Source organism: Alternaria infectoria (genome assembly GCF_024043175.1).
Source record: "Alternaria infectoria strain BMP 0036 chromosome Unknown scaffold_17, whole genome shotgun sequence".
In the NCBI taxonomy this organism is placed as follows: Eukaryota; Fungi; Ascomycota; class Dothideomycetes; order Pleosporales; family Pleosporaceae; genus Alternaria; species Alternaria infectoria.
In genome coordinates this window covers 79636-94642 of record NW_026250706.1, presented here as the reverse complement: position 1 = coordinate 94642, position 15007 = coordinate 79636, and the positions used below count along the sequence as shown (strand labels likewise).

At 53.5% G+C, this 15007-nt stretch overlaps 6 protein-coding genes across 6 annotated transcripts; 3 read left to right on the top strand and 3 right to left on the bottom strand.

Moving 5' to 3' along the window:
- Positions 1-3: 3 nt before the first annotated feature.
- J4E92_008482 (uncharacterized protein) lies at positions 4-3473 on the bottom strand (the record flags this gene model as incomplete). Its single annotated transcript, XM_051499834.1, has 4 exons — positions 4-1455; positions 1575-1669; positions 1825-2059; positions 3348-3473. 4 exons carry the CDS (start codon positions 3471-3473, stop codon positions 4-6), a joined length of 1908 nt encoding a protein of 635 aa, XP_051349847.1.
- A 712-nt stretch (positions 3474-4185) lies between these two features.
- On the top strand, positions 4186-5487 carry J4E92_008481 (uncharacterized protein; the record flags this gene model as incomplete). Its single annotated transcript, XM_051499833.1, has 1 exon — positions 4186-5487. The coding sequence occupies one exon, from the start codon at positions 4186-4188 to the stop codon at positions 5485-5487; it is 1302 nt and encodes a 433-aa protein (XP_051349846.1).
- A 638-nt stretch (positions 5488-6125) lies between these two features.
- On the top strand, positions 6126-7987 carry J4E92_008480 (uncharacterized protein; the record flags this gene model as incomplete). The annotated part of the gene is made up of 2 exons (XM_051499832.1): positions 6126-7796; positions 7856-7987. The coding sequence occupies 2 exons, from the start codon at positions 6126-6128 to the stop codon at positions 7985-7987; spliced, it is 1803 nt and encodes a 600-aa protein (XP_051349845.1).
- A 176-nt stretch (positions 7988-8163) lies between these two features.
- J4E92_008479 (uncharacterized protein) lies at positions 8164-8456 on the bottom strand (the record flags this gene model as incomplete). The annotated part of the gene is made up of 2 exons (XM_051499831.1): positions 8164-8327; positions 8387-8456. The coding sequence occupies 2 exons, from the start codon at positions 8454-8456 to the stop codon at positions 8164-8166; spliced, it is 234 nt and encodes a 77-aa protein (XP_051349844.1).
- A 505-nt stretch (positions 8457-8961) lies between these two features.
- On the bottom strand, positions 8962-12800 carry J4E92_008478 (uncharacterized protein; the record flags this gene model as incomplete). Its single annotated transcript, XM_051499830.1, has 2 exons — positions 8962-10079; positions 10130-12800. The coding sequence occupies 2 exons, from the start codon at positions 12798-12800 to the stop codon at positions 8962-8964; spliced, it is 3789 nt and encodes a 1262-aa protein (XP_051349843.1).
- A 490-nt stretch (positions 12801-13290) lies between these two features.
- Positions 13291-14916, top strand: J4E92_008477 (uncharacterized protein; the record flags this gene model as incomplete). The annotated part of the gene is made up of 1 exon (XM_051499829.1): positions 13291-14916. One exon carries the CDS (start codon positions 13291-13293, stop codon positions 14914-14916), a length of 1626 nt encoding a protein of 541 aa, XP_051349842.1.
- Between the last annotated feature and the right edge of the window lie 91 nt (positions 14917-15007).

The following is a 15007-nucleotide window of genomic DNA, read 5'->3' as shown; positions in this document are numbered from 1 at the left end:
CCGTCAGCGCGCACATACCGTAGCTGTCCGCGGTAAGACCAAGTTTGAAGAGGCCCCCGCACTCATGAGATCAGCTCCGGTTGCGTAGTCATCCTTATGCGCCACCTCATATAATGTTGCTGGTATGTCGAGTTCGCGTGAGTTTCTTGGTGCCATGAGGACGCGGTCCCGATCGCGCGAGGGAGCCAATGGGGAGATAGCAACCGGGGATCCTCCCAGGGCAGTCACAATATGACCTTCGTCTATAGCAGGCGAGATAACACTGGCGCCATCGAGCTCTGGTGTGATTGGCGGGAAATATGAGGGGATAGGTGTAGCTGTTGGCCTGGGAGAACATGCTTCAGATTCCAGATCGCTCGTCCGGCCGTAAGCTTCCATTTGCGCAGTGATCTTCTTCAGCTTTCGAATGTCGCTCTTGTAACCTTTGATGTCGAGCTTGAAGAGAATGATTTCCCTAACGTAGAAGTCGATCTCCTGTCGCAAGCTCTCCATCTGCACATCCGGAGTATCGGCAAGAGCCTTTCCCTTCTGTTTAGATTGCTCCCTCCTCAAGCGCTCGTGGAGCCTATCCATCCACCTATCGATGTCTTCCCGTCTTGCAATGGAGGCAAGCTCCGGCCAGCTGTCTTCCCCTTCCCCAGCCATGTGAAGCTTCATTGCCGCATGCCGTCTGATTTCAGCCTGCAACAAGAGTTTGTGATGCTCCAGCTGCCTTTCCACTGTACAAATGACCCTGTCCTTCTCCTCAATTACGGATTCGCGATTCAGGATTGCGGCTCGAAGTCTTTCCATATGCGTGTCTGGGTGGTGTGTGCCTGAACGACTGGCAGTTGTCTTGTGCTCCTGTTCTAGCTCGCTGTGTGCCCGTCGTAGCTGTTCTCGCTCTTTCTCCAGTTTCGCAATGCGATGATCTTTCTCCCTGACCTGGTCTTGCAGACGCTCAATGTGCGCAACAAAAGAAGCTAGCGTTGCGTTCTCTTGCGAGTCAAGCTCTGAACTGATCGGCGAAGCACTCGAGAAGACCGTACTCATACTCATACGTCCATCGGAAGTTGGGTGGCTCGTGCTAGGTGGTCCTTTTGAGATGAGGTCGAAGGGTGATTTCCCATTCACTAAATTCGAAAGTTGCTCTTCCGCGTCCAGTCGCTCAGTGTTGGCGATCTCGAGACGGCTCTCGAGATGATCAATAGTGTTTTGCAGAGCCTGCGTGGATTTGGCAAGCTTGTCAGCGTGCGCTGCCTTGTCCTCGAACTCAGCACATCTCATCTCGGTCAGTCCTAGTGTTGAACGAAGCTCTCTCTCGCTTTTCTTCGATTCGTTCAACTTCGCCATCAATGATTCGATCTGCTGTTGGAGAGCGACATTGTTTTGTCTGTACTGATTGAGCTCTGGGAGCAGGTTCCGAGTTGTCGTTTCTGGCCGACGTGTGGCGCTGAGCTTCCGCTTCAAGCTCTCCTGACAGTCCAAATTAGCAGTGGGTTTCAGAAGGAGAGCAGGTGTATCATTACCATCTCTGGGCTGCTTTCTGATCGCCGGTGTGAACGCTGTTTGCTTTCAAATTCGATCGGACAGACAAAGTCGGGGTCTTTCGTAATCGGCGGGGTTTCGCGAATCGACGTGTGTGGCGGCTCAGCGCTATCCGAGACAAACGAAGTATTATTCCTCGACGCTAGACACGTTTAGCATGCTGAACTGATAGCTGGTGTCACGGGTGCACAGCTCGAAAAGCCATACTGGTTGATCCAACACGTTGGAAGAGAGCGTCTTCACAAAGCAGTGAAGTGTAGTGGTGGACTGGACAAGGATACTTGGAACGATACTCACCCTGGTGCAGGCCGTGCTTGCTGTTCTGCTCTTGAAGCAACCGAATGTGATCTTTCAGAGATGCAACCTCCGCAGAGTGTGCGTCCACGAGGCTTGCAACTTGTGCTTCGTGCGACGATCTCAAGGCGGCGAACTGAGATTGTAGGACTGAGTTTTTCTGATTCTGTGTGGCAATGATCGCTTTTAGCTCGTCGATCTGGTTGCTACGCGTCGATGAATTGGTTGCAGTAGACGCCTGGGTATAGTTAGTATTTGGATGCAATACATGCTGGGCAACTAAAACGGCCCGAATTGGCCATTACGAGGCAGAGAAAGAGGCATGGCGATGAGACTAGTGGTGACGGTTTGTGTGCAAGTGCCGCCCGCGCAACGTGAGAATGTGAAACCTGACACCACCACTATTCGCCTGCCAGGCCTCCGATCCGCGGATACAACAATACATTGCCAGCGAGCAGCCAGAAGCCATGGCCTGACGGCAGAGAAGTACATCTAACTCAGGCACACATCGTCGCATCAGAGTTGGAGATGGTACACAAAGAAGTTCTGAAACTGTTTCGTTATGCAGTCTTCTTGTTTGTCCAGTAAATACGCCTCTATCAAGAAACAAACAGCACTCACTTCATTTTGACTGTTGCGTCGGCGCTTTTCGGTATCCCGATCACGTACTTTCTTCTCTTGGACCTGCCGCATCTGACTAGAACCATGCCTGCCACTTCTGTTTGTCGAAACCTTTCCGTCCATGGCAGAGAGCGCAGTAATCAGGTCCGGTCTCGAACGTCTCCGCATTCCGGTTTTGTTCAAACACTTGTCATCCAATGCCGCTGGTAGACCGGCTTGGGCCATAACACGTGAATCAAGTGCATCGCCGATAGGAACGTTTCTCATGATGCTATACCGCGAGCTTAGTTCTGGAACGCTTCTCGTATGATTCAATGGTGACGGGACCAAATCCAATGCATTCAAGCATGTACTCCCGTGGCTCAAGCGCTTGTCAGGTGGGTGACTCTCCCTTCGAAAGAGCTGGATTGTGGGTTGGACGGACACTGGAGTCGTACAGGATGGAAACCCTTGATTCTCTAAGAGAAGAGAACCAGGGAGCTCAGCGGGTAGTTCTGCAATCGATGGTACCGAGGCGGACCGTGGGCGACTGGGCAGAGGCTTTTCTATGGAGGCAGATCTCGAGCATGCAATCGTACTGGGCACCGGAGAGCGCAACATGTCGCTAGACGCAGTCTGGAGGGTCGTGACAGTCTTGAACACGGCTGTATCGTACTGGGGTGTGATAGGACTGGATACATGTTGTCTGTCGTCCGATGGAAAGATGACGAGGTTAGTTGAACGTCGTTTTTCAACTTTCAGCGTAGTCTGGAAGAGATGATTAGCGAATGGTAAGGCACCACAAGACAGCTGCAGACACCGACTTCCAGACGGTCGCTGACATTGGTGTACGGGTCGTCTCGTTGTGCATAAGATGTCGTTGTCTTTGGCAGCGCACTGACATGGTTCTGTGCCTGTTATCGTACCTTTGCTTCAACGTCGGTGTTGGACTCGGGCTCAATCGACTCAATCGATAGCAACCCCCCAGTGCGATAGTAGGGCTCTGAACTAGACTGGCGTTTTGACCAGGAAAGGATTCGCTTGGACGGCATTGCGCGATCGTTGCGCACGCCGCACTCAGTGGCAGCAATACAGCGGAGGCATGAAGATAGGATGGAAACTACAGGCGCTCGGGCTACGATATGGTGCGAAGAGAGAGAGATAGGCGGAAAGGCAATCGCCAGAGAGTTTGCGGGCACTGGGACGATGGTTTGGCTACGTTTGCAAGGCGCCCATCTTGGCCGCCTTCATAACGCCCGCTGTCATGTTTCGGGGCTGCAAACCACGCCGTACCTGTCTGGATCCGGCTGAAGACGCTGCTGCAGGGGCCAAATGGGCCGACTGGGTGGGAGAGAAACACAAGCTCCTTGCATATCGTATACATAGGCGCCTTGGAGTGGATAGTGGCGCCGCCGTGTACATGCAGCGAATAGACGAGATGAAGATGAGGCGCGGTAGCGCGACGCCGTGACGAAGTTGCAGGAAGCTTGGGCCTCTGGGGAAGTCGCGACCGACAGCTTCAATCGCTAACCGGCTATTGCGTACTAGTCACATTCCTTTCTGCTTCTTTGCGCAGCCCACTACTAATTACGGTGTAATGGTCTAGCCGGCTACCACCGCAGTGCAGGCGACTTGGCATCGCCCCCAGGAAGCCCGTTGACGTTGGCTGTATCCACCAGCCACTAGAGAAAAAGTTGGGATCGTCATTGCGCCCCCAATCTCGACACCGCGACTGCGCCCCAGTGCTCAGCAATCGGGCCCGATATGGCGAGAGACCTGTCGCCCTACAGCGCGCGACGGCTGCTTACGCAACAGCTAGTCCAAGGCCAGACTGCCTCGCCCCCGGCAGTCGAGGGCAGGAACGGAAGCCCGAGCAGGTTGTCGAGACATGTATCCGAACGCGTTGGGAAGGAGCCTTCGATAGCATCTGGTCGCCGCTCGAGAAGTCGATCGAGAGAGAGGAAGCCCGAGGACGTACCGAACGCCCGTGAGCCAAAGGCCACGACAGTCGAGCCAAGCGCTGTCCGCAGGCGGGAACGGTCGCCGGAACCATACAGGAAGCCACGAGGCTCCTCCAGAGAGAAGAAGAGCGATGGATCAAGAGAGCGGAGGAAGGACCGATCCAGAGACAGGCGACGAGACCGGTCACGCGACAAGAGGCGAGAAAGATCGGGCGACAGAAAGAGAGATCGCTCGAGGGACAGAAGGCGCGATCGCTCCCACGACAAGGACGGAGACAGGAACAGAAAGCGCGATCGCTCTACGGACAGACACGGCCGGCGAGATCGCTCGCGGTCCAGAGAGCGACGCCGCCGCGACAAGTCCAAAGAGGGCAGACGTTCACGCTCGCCCATACCGTACCGTTCTCGCAAACCGCGCACCCGCTCGCCCTCTGCATCCACATCTCCACCGCCCAAACGTCACCGGCGCACACGCTCTCCATCGCCTTCGCGCTCACCGCCGCCCCACAAGCGGGCCAAACAACCGCTACCTTCACAAGAAGTCTCCTTCCGGGGGCTTGACGACTCGGCCCAACCACCCTCCAAGTATGGCGGCGCACCGCCTGACAAGGAGAAGCCCAACTTCAAGCCTACTGGCGCGCTAGCCAAAGCTGCCAACCGCGTAGAAGGCACCAAGATCTCCCTCAAGTACCACGAGCCGCCCGAGGCACGCAAACCGCCCGCTTCACAACCCTGGCGCATCTTCGTGTTCAAGGGCGACGATGTGCTAGAGACCATCGAACTCTGGAACAAGAGCTGCTGGCTACTGGGACGATCTCGGGAAGTCGCCGATTACGTTCTCGACCACCCTAGCTCAAGTGGACAGCACGCAGTCATCCAGTTTCGGTACATACAAAAGACGGTGGAAGACGAATTCGGTGTCAAGAGCCACAAGGGAAAAGTCAAGCCCTACATCATTGACCTGGAAAGCAGTAATGGCACAGAGCTTAACGGAGAGGATCTCGAGGCGAGTCGCTACTTTGAGCTGAGGGACAAGGACATACTCAAATTTGGAGGCAGTGAGAGGGAGTACGTCGTCATGCTGCCACCAGCAGAGTCTAAGTAGGAAGGAATGAACATAGCAGAAGCCACAGACGACCATTGCGCAGTTGCAATAACAATTGCGGGTGTCACATACAAATCTCTCGCTGTCATAGAAGCTGAGTCCAGATGTACATAATAGAGAAAGAAAAAACATGTCAAATCATACGTGGATGAACATCACCAAGGGGGTGGGTTGTGTCGCTATGTATCGAAGATGAAGCTAACATTGCCATTATGTCTCGAATATGCTCCAAACATCATCAGTGGCCTTGGGCAGAATGTATCTGAGGCATGTTGACGTTGAGGTACGCGATCCCCTTGATAAGTTTCGTGTTAAATCAAGGTACGCGCCGAGTAGGTGAATATGATGACCGTACTAAAGCTTCCTCGGGCTAGCTATCGTGCTCCGAACTCAGCATCCTCGGATCGCATTCTATTCTCCGTCGCACTTGTCTTGATGATGCAATGATGGGCGTCCGGACGTGGAGAGCGGCGCGTAATCAGGTACAGGGTCCAGTGTACGACAAGGATGCCGCCTCCCGACTTGGCAGGAACCGCCGTCATCAGCCTCCCCACAGTTCGTAATGCGCAGACATCGTCTTGCGCGTCCGTCTTCTTCCCTTCTTTATACCCCTTTTTACTTAATTCTTGTAATACACCATGGCGCTTTTGCGACGCTATGGGCTATACACCGTCCTCGCCGTGGGCTTCCTGTACATGCTTTGGTCCCTCAGCTTTCCATACGAGCAGCCTGGCGACGCGCCTGTAAACGCCGACAAAGGCCCGGAGAGCCAGCAAAGCCAACAACCAAAGAAAGAGCAAAAGTACAAGTCTTTCGATTGGACAAAGGTCCCCTTCAAAAACCGCATCGAGTCCCTCGTTCCACTACCAGCCGGCGAACCGAAAGCCTTACCACCCATACAATTCAACTTTGGACAAGAAGATGCTACGGCCAAGAACATACGCGAGACGAGGAAGGAAGAGGTTAAGAAACAATTCCTGAAATGCTGGAAGAGTTACAGAAGCCACGCATGGATGCACGACGAAGTCCGACCTATAAGCGGAGAGGCAGCGGATCACTTTGGAGGCTGGGCGGCCACCCTCATCGACGCGCTCGACACACTATACATAATGGGCTTTGAAGAGGAGTTCTCGTCCGCCATCAAGGATATCGAACAGATCGACTTTGGATACACCGATTTGGACCACATCAATGTGTTCGAGACGAACATACGGCATTTGGGTGGTCTTCTGGCAGCTTTCGAGCTTAGCGGGGACCAGAGGTTATTGAACAAGGCGAAGGAGGCGGGCGAGATGCTATACCATGCATTCGACACACCCAACCACCTACCAATCACGCGATGGCAGTTCCGTGCAGCGGGCGAGGGCAAACCACAGGTAGCGGACGAGCAGGTCCTCCTTGCGGAGATCGGAAGTCTGACCATGGAGTTCACACGCCTCTCGCAATTGACCGGGGACCCGAAATGGTACGACGCGGTCAACAGGGTAACCAGACTTCTCGAAGAACAGCAGGACAAGACCAAGCTACCGGGCATGTGGCCTCTCATTGTCAACGCTCGAACTGCGGACTTCACTGCTGACAGTGGGTTCACCCTGGGGAGTATGGCTGATTCAACGTACGAGTATATTGGCAAGCAATATGCGCTGCTCGGTGGTCAAGACGCCATCTATCGCAAGATGTACGAGAGAGCGATGGACACGGCATCCAAATATGCCTTGTTCAGGCCATCAACCCCAGAGAACTCCGATATGCTCATGTCAGGATTTGTCCGTGCCGAAGGTGCGACAACGGCGTTGGACCCAGAGATGCAACACTTGGCATGCTACACAGGTGGCATGTTTGCCCTCGGCGGAAAGCTATTCCAGAACGACGAACATGTCACGATCGGTCGGAAGTTGGCAGACACTTGTGTTTGGGCCTACAAGGCATCGCCCGCAGGTATCATGCCGGAAGTATCGCATCTCCTCATGTGCGACAATACGACAACCTGCGTATGGGACGAGAAAGCATGGCTCGATGGTATACTATCCCGGACATCTAATGCTGCGGACGAAAAGGATCCGTTGAAGAACATTGCGAACCTCCGCCTCCCCAGCGGCTTCATCAGTGTCGATGATAGAAGGTACATTCTCAGGCCGGAGGCTATCGAGAGTGTCTTCATCATGCACCGCATCACAGGGGAGCAGCAATGGCAAGCTGCTGCATGGGATATGTGGACGGCTATACAGCGCTCCACAGACACTGACATCGGTAACTCTGCATTGATAGACGTATCTGCCGACTCTCCACCGAGAGCGGACAGCATGGAGGTAAGTCGTCTCTTAGTTCCTTGTCAGAAGACATCGAGCGTGTACTAACACGCCTACAGAGCTTCTGGATGGCGGAAACGCTAAAGTACTTTTACCTGACGTTCAGCGAGCCAAACGTCATCAGCCTGGACGACTGGGTCTTCAACACCGAAGCCCATCCCTTCCGCATCCCGAAACCAAAGGCAGCGTAACACGCATAACGGCCACATTGTTCATACACACGGTCACATACAGCTTTTCTGGCGTGACTTGGGAAAAGATATACCCGTAATTTATACAATGATATTCGTAATTTCATGGAGACGACTGAGTTCTTGCTTGTTTCCTTTCTTTCTTATTCATACACCATCTCCTCATAGACACATGTCTAGTGTGTACCGTAGTTAGGTCCACCGATGCCCTTCTCACCGGGCTTGTTGGCGCTCGGGTCGACGCCGACGTTTGAGTTTCCGCTGTCTGAAGCTACGGGCGCTTCGCCGGGCGCGTGGCCTTCCTTCGCTGCGGGTGCGTTTGAGGCACCGAGACCTTTGCCTGTCATATTTGTTAGCATGACATCCCCGCAGAAGTTAAGGAGAGAATGTAAAACGTACTCTCAGCCTCCTGCTTGTTGAACTTGTCTGAAGCAGCATTGCTCTGGCCAGGTGTCTTGGAGTGAGGCATATTGGTTGTTTGGTGTGTGGTTGCGGGTAAACGTAGAATTTGTGTTATTCGCAATGAGTTGGAGTGAAGTGCAATGTAGATGGAGTTCCTATGCTAGAAGACACGCGACGTTTTCTTTGTTTTTGTCGCTCCCATCAGCCTAGTCGTGGCTGTGATGTCACTTTATTCATGATATCATCAGTATGGTGTTAGGATGCGAAAGGGTCCACTTTAGCGCTAGATGCAGGTACGCGATCGCGATGCGCTACTTATCATCGATACTGTTTCGGCGCCAGCATCGAGCTACCTCAAGTGCGGTATGGAGAAGCATAGGGCAAGCTGTATGTATCAAGTTTTCGATAATAAATGCTCATCGCTGGTTCACACGCTACCCAACCCCTTCCATAGCCAAAGGCCTTCCATAAATACAAAGTCTCATGCAAACCTTGAGAAACGTCCGAAAGGAAACGCTAAACGCCAATCCATGCACATCAAGACAAAATCTGTACCCCGTTCCTCTTCACTCTCAGTAGGTCAACATCTTCTGTCCGCCTTTGCCATCATGGCCCTCACCTGGCTTCGCAAAACTACACCACCGGTCCTTGATGGATACAACCTCGTACGTACCCTCCTCCTGGACTGGAATGCTCATACTCATCTCATGACTGATTTCCGTCTTGATCTCCAGCACTTTGCTCTTCCGTCCCTTGTTTGCATTCGTGCTCCGCGTGTAGGTAAACTCGAAAGGCGGTGTACCCCAGAACTGGAACTCTAGATCCGTACCGCCACCCTCATGAATGTCGATCTCGTGGACTTGACCTCCAGAGAGACGTACAGAGGGGATTGGATGAATGGTCTTGGTAAGGTCGAGCGCTGCAAGGCACTCAGAAGCAGAATCGCGTAGACCAGTGATAGTGAACGATCCTGGAAGCTCAGCGAGACGGCGGAAAGTAGTGCCCGGATTGGAGGCCTTGCGCTCTTGCTTCTCGAAGGTGTAGTATACTGTGAAGGGACTTTGGCCACTAAGAGCGAAGGACAGGCGCTCACCGACACAGAAGTCCTGTCGGTCTTCCAGGGGTGTGGCGGTAGGCGCATCATGAACGCTGATTTGCACACGGGGACCACCTGGCGGAGGCTTGAGGGTACATCCACGCGAGTCGCGAACTTTACGGATGGAAATTGACGAGTGACCGAGGTGCATCTTGCGGTGCTCAATCTTGAGATCATACTTGTTTGTGGGGATGCTCTTGTGGACGCTGATTTCCGGCTTAGGGGTACCTTGATGTTTGATCTCCACTTCCAGGTAGAATGGTGCAACGCCCTCCAGCGTGATGGGGATGACTTCTTCGCCCTCTGACTCTCGCGAACAGTAGCTGTATGTCTTTCCAGGTTTATCGAAACGAGCACCAGGACGTGAATGAACCTGTTGCTGAATCGTGATAGGCGAGAAGTGCTTCTTCGAGTGATCGTATCTGGCGTCTGCCAGTTTCAGGAAAGTGTACTCGTAAGTACCAGCCTTGGAGGTTTCGGATCGAATCGACGCAAGACCACCAACGGTGTGCAAGTCCTTTTCGCTGACAGAGGCTGTCTTTCCCTTCTTATCCTTGTATTCCTGTCGGTAAGAAATGTCGAAAGGAGCATTTCCTACGATGTCGTTAGCATTGGCAATGTGTGGGATACTCGGGATAACTTACCGGTTAAAGACACATCGAATGAATCCTCGTCACCCTCGCAGACGGCGTCCTTAATATATTTGCTGCCTTCCAGCACCGCGCTGCTTTCAGGAACACTGAGCGAGGGACGTGCGACCCAAGATACGTCGAATTGGTCAGCCTTTTCATCGATCAAGCCAGGGCAAACAGAGTCCTTAACGGAGATCAACTGATATGTTCCATCTGTCTTGACGTCAAGCCACGAGTTGGGGTTTTGGAAGCTATCCTTCTTGACCTCCTTGGTCTTCAAGTTTTCGTACTCTAGGAACCAAGGGCCGTTTCCAGTAAAGCGAAGAGGAAGTCCGACTTGTCGACTTTCCAAAGCCAAGACTGATTGTTTGCCTTCAATGTGCCCGAAGTACGCCTTGGGTCGTTCGTGACGAACATTGACTCTAGCTACGGGTTTGAGAACCTCTTTGCATTTAGATTTGTCGGTAACACTCGTCAGAGCTACGACGTACTCGCCACCGCTGCTGAGCTTGTCTGTTCGTATCACGTAGTGCGCGGTCTCGGTCTCGATGGTGCGCTTCGTACGCTTGCCATTGTGGACAATTTCGTATTCGAGCTTCCAGGGTGCCTCACCAGCAAAGCCCACGTCAAACTCAACCACATCGTCGATACAAGCTTGCTTAGGTCTACTGCTTTCAATGAAGTATGCTTGTGCGGATGGCTTGACGTCCTGTTGGAGTTTGATGTTGCTAAGGGGCCTCTCTTTGTAAACCGAGTCGCTGATGGTTTTGAATGAGTATTCGTAATGACCCGCATCTGTCGGCGTAAGATCGATCGTACTGCGGAGACTGGCAATCTGAAGTGGCGGCTGCCTGACCTCTCGGCCGTTGTCTTTCTTCTCGGAGTAGGTGACCACGAAAGGTGGACTTCCAACGAAATCAAGGCCAACGCGGAGACCGATGGGGTTGCCCGCGCATTTGTCTATGATGTCCTCGCTGTCTAGCGTGAGGTCCGGCTCGGGCGGATTGTGTAGTAGGCACGAAGTAGGTTCAAAAACCTCACCCTCGCAGAAGTCGGTCGACACAGACTTGATGGTGTAAAGACCGGCGACCTTGATAGTAGGTTGCTCACCCTTTCGCATGACCTGCTTTTGCAGTACAGCATCTGGACTGTGGTAGCCATCCGAAACGATATTCTCTTGGGGTGTGAAGAGATACTCAACGGTATGCGCAGAGTCAATAGCGTTTTTACCCGTAGACTGGTACTGGACGGGCAGACGAGCAGCTTCACCCTTGGGTACCCGAAGCGGGTTCTGTGGGCTACAGCCTCTGAGGAAAGCTGTAGGGCGCTCGTGGACCTCGAATAGTTGACGAATGCCTGCGACCTTGGGCCTTGGGCGCTCGTCATCGTCGACGTTCAGGTAGCTCACGAAGTTGCCCAGTCCATCCTGCACCTCCTCGATTTCGTACTCCCAAGAGCCACTAGTGGTGAGAGATTCGTTCAGAGGTACGAGAACCTTGTGCGGGCGTGCCCAGGAAATGTCTTCGCGTCCGCTCTTGACCAGTGCTTGTGATGTGTGTTTCGACAAGGGCGAGATGGCGTCATCTGGCTGCAGATTCTGGAATTGAGACCCGCCGCGGGGCTTCCCATTCACCGTGAGGCGGTACTTGACGTTCAGAGGCGGCGTTCCCTCGACCTCGAGTGCAACGTTGGATAGATCGCTACGGCAGCGATTGTTGCCAGTAGGCTTGACTCGAGCTTGCGGGCAGGTGGCCACGACGACGTTGGTGGACCGCGGTCGGACCAGAAGCTTCGACTGATCCGTAACCTTCTTGAGCAGGTATACACCTGGCTTCTTGATCGTGTAGGCCAGAGTCAATGGATCGTCAGGGTCGGATGACTTCTGCGTCTTCCTAGCCTTCTTCAACATAGACTTGAGCTCTCCCTTCTTAACAACGATGGTCTCGTTGACATTGGTATCGATGTCGATGCGCAGGATCTCCATCTCGTGGGGTTCGGTCTGGTTGATCATAATCGGGATTTCGAGTTGGGTGACGGACGAGTTCAGACAGAACGACTGCCTATCTGGGTTCAAGACTGCAGAACCCTCAGGCAAGATGTTGACAATCTGCTTTCCGAGAATAAGGGAGGCATTGTGTAGGATAGCACCAGGCTTGACGCTCCGTTCGCTGATGGCCAATTCGCTATCCCACAAGAAGCCCACCAGCCCCATAAGCCATGCCTGTACCGGTATGCCAATTCTGAACATGAGCATGACGTCGACGCCCGCATGCAGCACAAACAGCAGGAAGGCGGCGCCGTTGCCCCATTCCAGCCAAGGAATTTCCAGTAGCGGTATGCCGAACATGAACAGCACGTCGAAGAAGCACCATTTCAGGCACAGCACTAACGATTCGTCCTCCTCGACAGCCAGCGTATAGAAGTCGTATGTTCGGTATGCCCATAGGGCGACGTATAGGGCGAAGACATAGAAGCGTTGTTGGGCGGGATCGAGGATGTCGGCGGGTATTAGGGGCCCTGAGCTTGACTGCGCGGGGGCTTTGGGCAAGTCTGGCAAGGGCGATTTGATGTTGGGTCGCGGTGTTGTGCCATTCGGGCTCTGGAGGCCGGGGGATCGGTTCGTGTTCTGTGGTGTTGATGGGAAGCCGCCCACGCCTCGGCGAACCTGGGGTGTGCCGTTCATCGCACCCAGAAGTTAAGCGTCGGCTATGTCGTGATCATGGGTTGGGAGATGCGACGAAGATGCGTGTTCGGCCGGGGGGTGATCGGGCGTGTTGCGCTGGGCGGACTGTCGGTGGACGTGAAACTCAAACAAACATTTACCTAGAGTCTACGCGACGAGCGCGACAAGGATGCCGGCTGAGATGGATCCGGCCAATCAGAAGTGGATGACGCCGAGCTCGTCACGTGCTAGCGCCCCAACCTTGGAACCTCGACTACCTGCACGCTGCCACTTGCTTTCACGTTCACTTTATACCATTATCAGCTCGCTTCCTATTGTCTTGTCGAACCCCACAATAGAAAAGATAGTCGCGCTTCATTCACAGATCGCCTCCCACCATGCTCGTCTGCTTTCCTTTCCTCCAACCTCCAAACGTCCACATACACACTTGAACTCTTTCAACTCCAAACTACAACTCACTCTAAGCCTCTCTCAACCCAAATCAGCTAGTATGGAGGGTCAGACTGTCCACGATATCCGAGCTGGCTCGGATGTCAAAGCTGGAATCCAAGAGCAAACCCAACAACAAGCCATACCCAGCAAAGACCTGGCAAACCAAGTCGCCGATACAGTCTCTGCAATCGCAGTAGAAATCAATGGCGCCGCTACAGCTCAGTCTGTCAACGACACTCTATCTCCAAGCACAGGATCGAAAACGGCCTCACCCAACACCAAGAAGCGAGGTCCTCCTGAACCCACTACAGCGTCGGAGCCCAGCAGTAAAAAGGCAAAAGACTCGCCAGGCCCACCGTCGCCTCAGAACGGCGCCTCTACCGATCTGGTTTTCCCCAGTCCACCAGACATGCCTGCAACCAATTTCGACAAAGAGACCTGGCAAGGATTCTGCGAAATCGAAAGTGAACCCGCCTGTTTCTCCGTCATCCTCCGCGAGATGGGCGTCCGCGACGTGACGGTACGCGAAGTATTCAGTATGGATACAGATTTCCTTCTCGACAACTTCCCGCAGCCTGTCTACGGTTTTATCCTGCTTTTCCACTACCGCGAATTTGGCAACGACGGTCAGGCAGCCGAGTGTCCCAAGGACGTCTGGTTCGCCAACCAACTGCCCGCCCAGAACAGTTGTGCGACACTAGCCATGATCAATATCATGATGAACCAGAGCAACGAAGCTGATGTGCACATCGGCGAGCATTTGACCCAGTTCAAGGATTTCACGCAAGTCTTGTCGCCATACCAGCGCGGTGAGGCTTTTGCGAGCTTCGATTTTGTGAAGAAGATTCACAATTCGTTTGCCAAGAAGATGGACATTCTCGAGGGCGACAAACATCTCAGCTACAAAGTCAAACGTGCCCAGCGAATCAAGGCACAGCTGTTGACTGAGAAGACCAAGCCTACCAAGAAGGGATCCAAGTCGCGACGCGCTGCTTCGACCGACACCGTCGCCAGTCACGATAGTGCAGAGAGCGTCGAGGATAACGCGCATCACTACATCGCTTTCGTACCGGTTGGAAATGAGGTCTGGAAGTTGGACGGTCTGGACAGGCAGCCGACGTGCGTTGGCTCCTTCGATCCGCAGCGCGGCGAGACGTGGCTCGAGTCAGTCTCCACCACCATTTCTACGCTCATGGCTGCTGGCGACGACGATTACGGCGTTGTTGCTCTGACGCAGTCTCCATTGCTCTCACTGCGCAAGAACGCTGGTCTGACAATCAACACCCTCTCGCATGTCGACACACGCCTCGATGACATCTCAGCTTCTACGTCTCAGGACTGGAGAGATCTTGTTGACCCCAATGAACAGCCGCCTAGTCCCCGTATGTTAGGCCTCGAAGAGCTTCTTGCAGTCAACCCTATCTCCACTACTGTCAAAGCGACCATCGACAGCGAAGACATGACCCAGCTCCTGGCTCGCCGTAGCGATTTGCTTTCGCAAGCCAATCAACTGGCTGCGAACATCATGATGGAGATGCAGAACGAGGCAGAAGAGGATTCGAAGGCTGCACAGCGGCGATACGACTCTGGTCCGGTCATCAAGAAGTGGCTCGAGATGCTAGCCGAAAATGGCTTCCTGGAGGAGAACTTGGATCGCTTCATGCCAAGCAAGGGAAGAAAGTGAGGATGTGAGATTGTGATGATTGCTTTGTGGATCTACAGCAATCATCTTGGGAATGTTTCATATTTTTCGCTCGATTCTAGGTCGGAGGCCA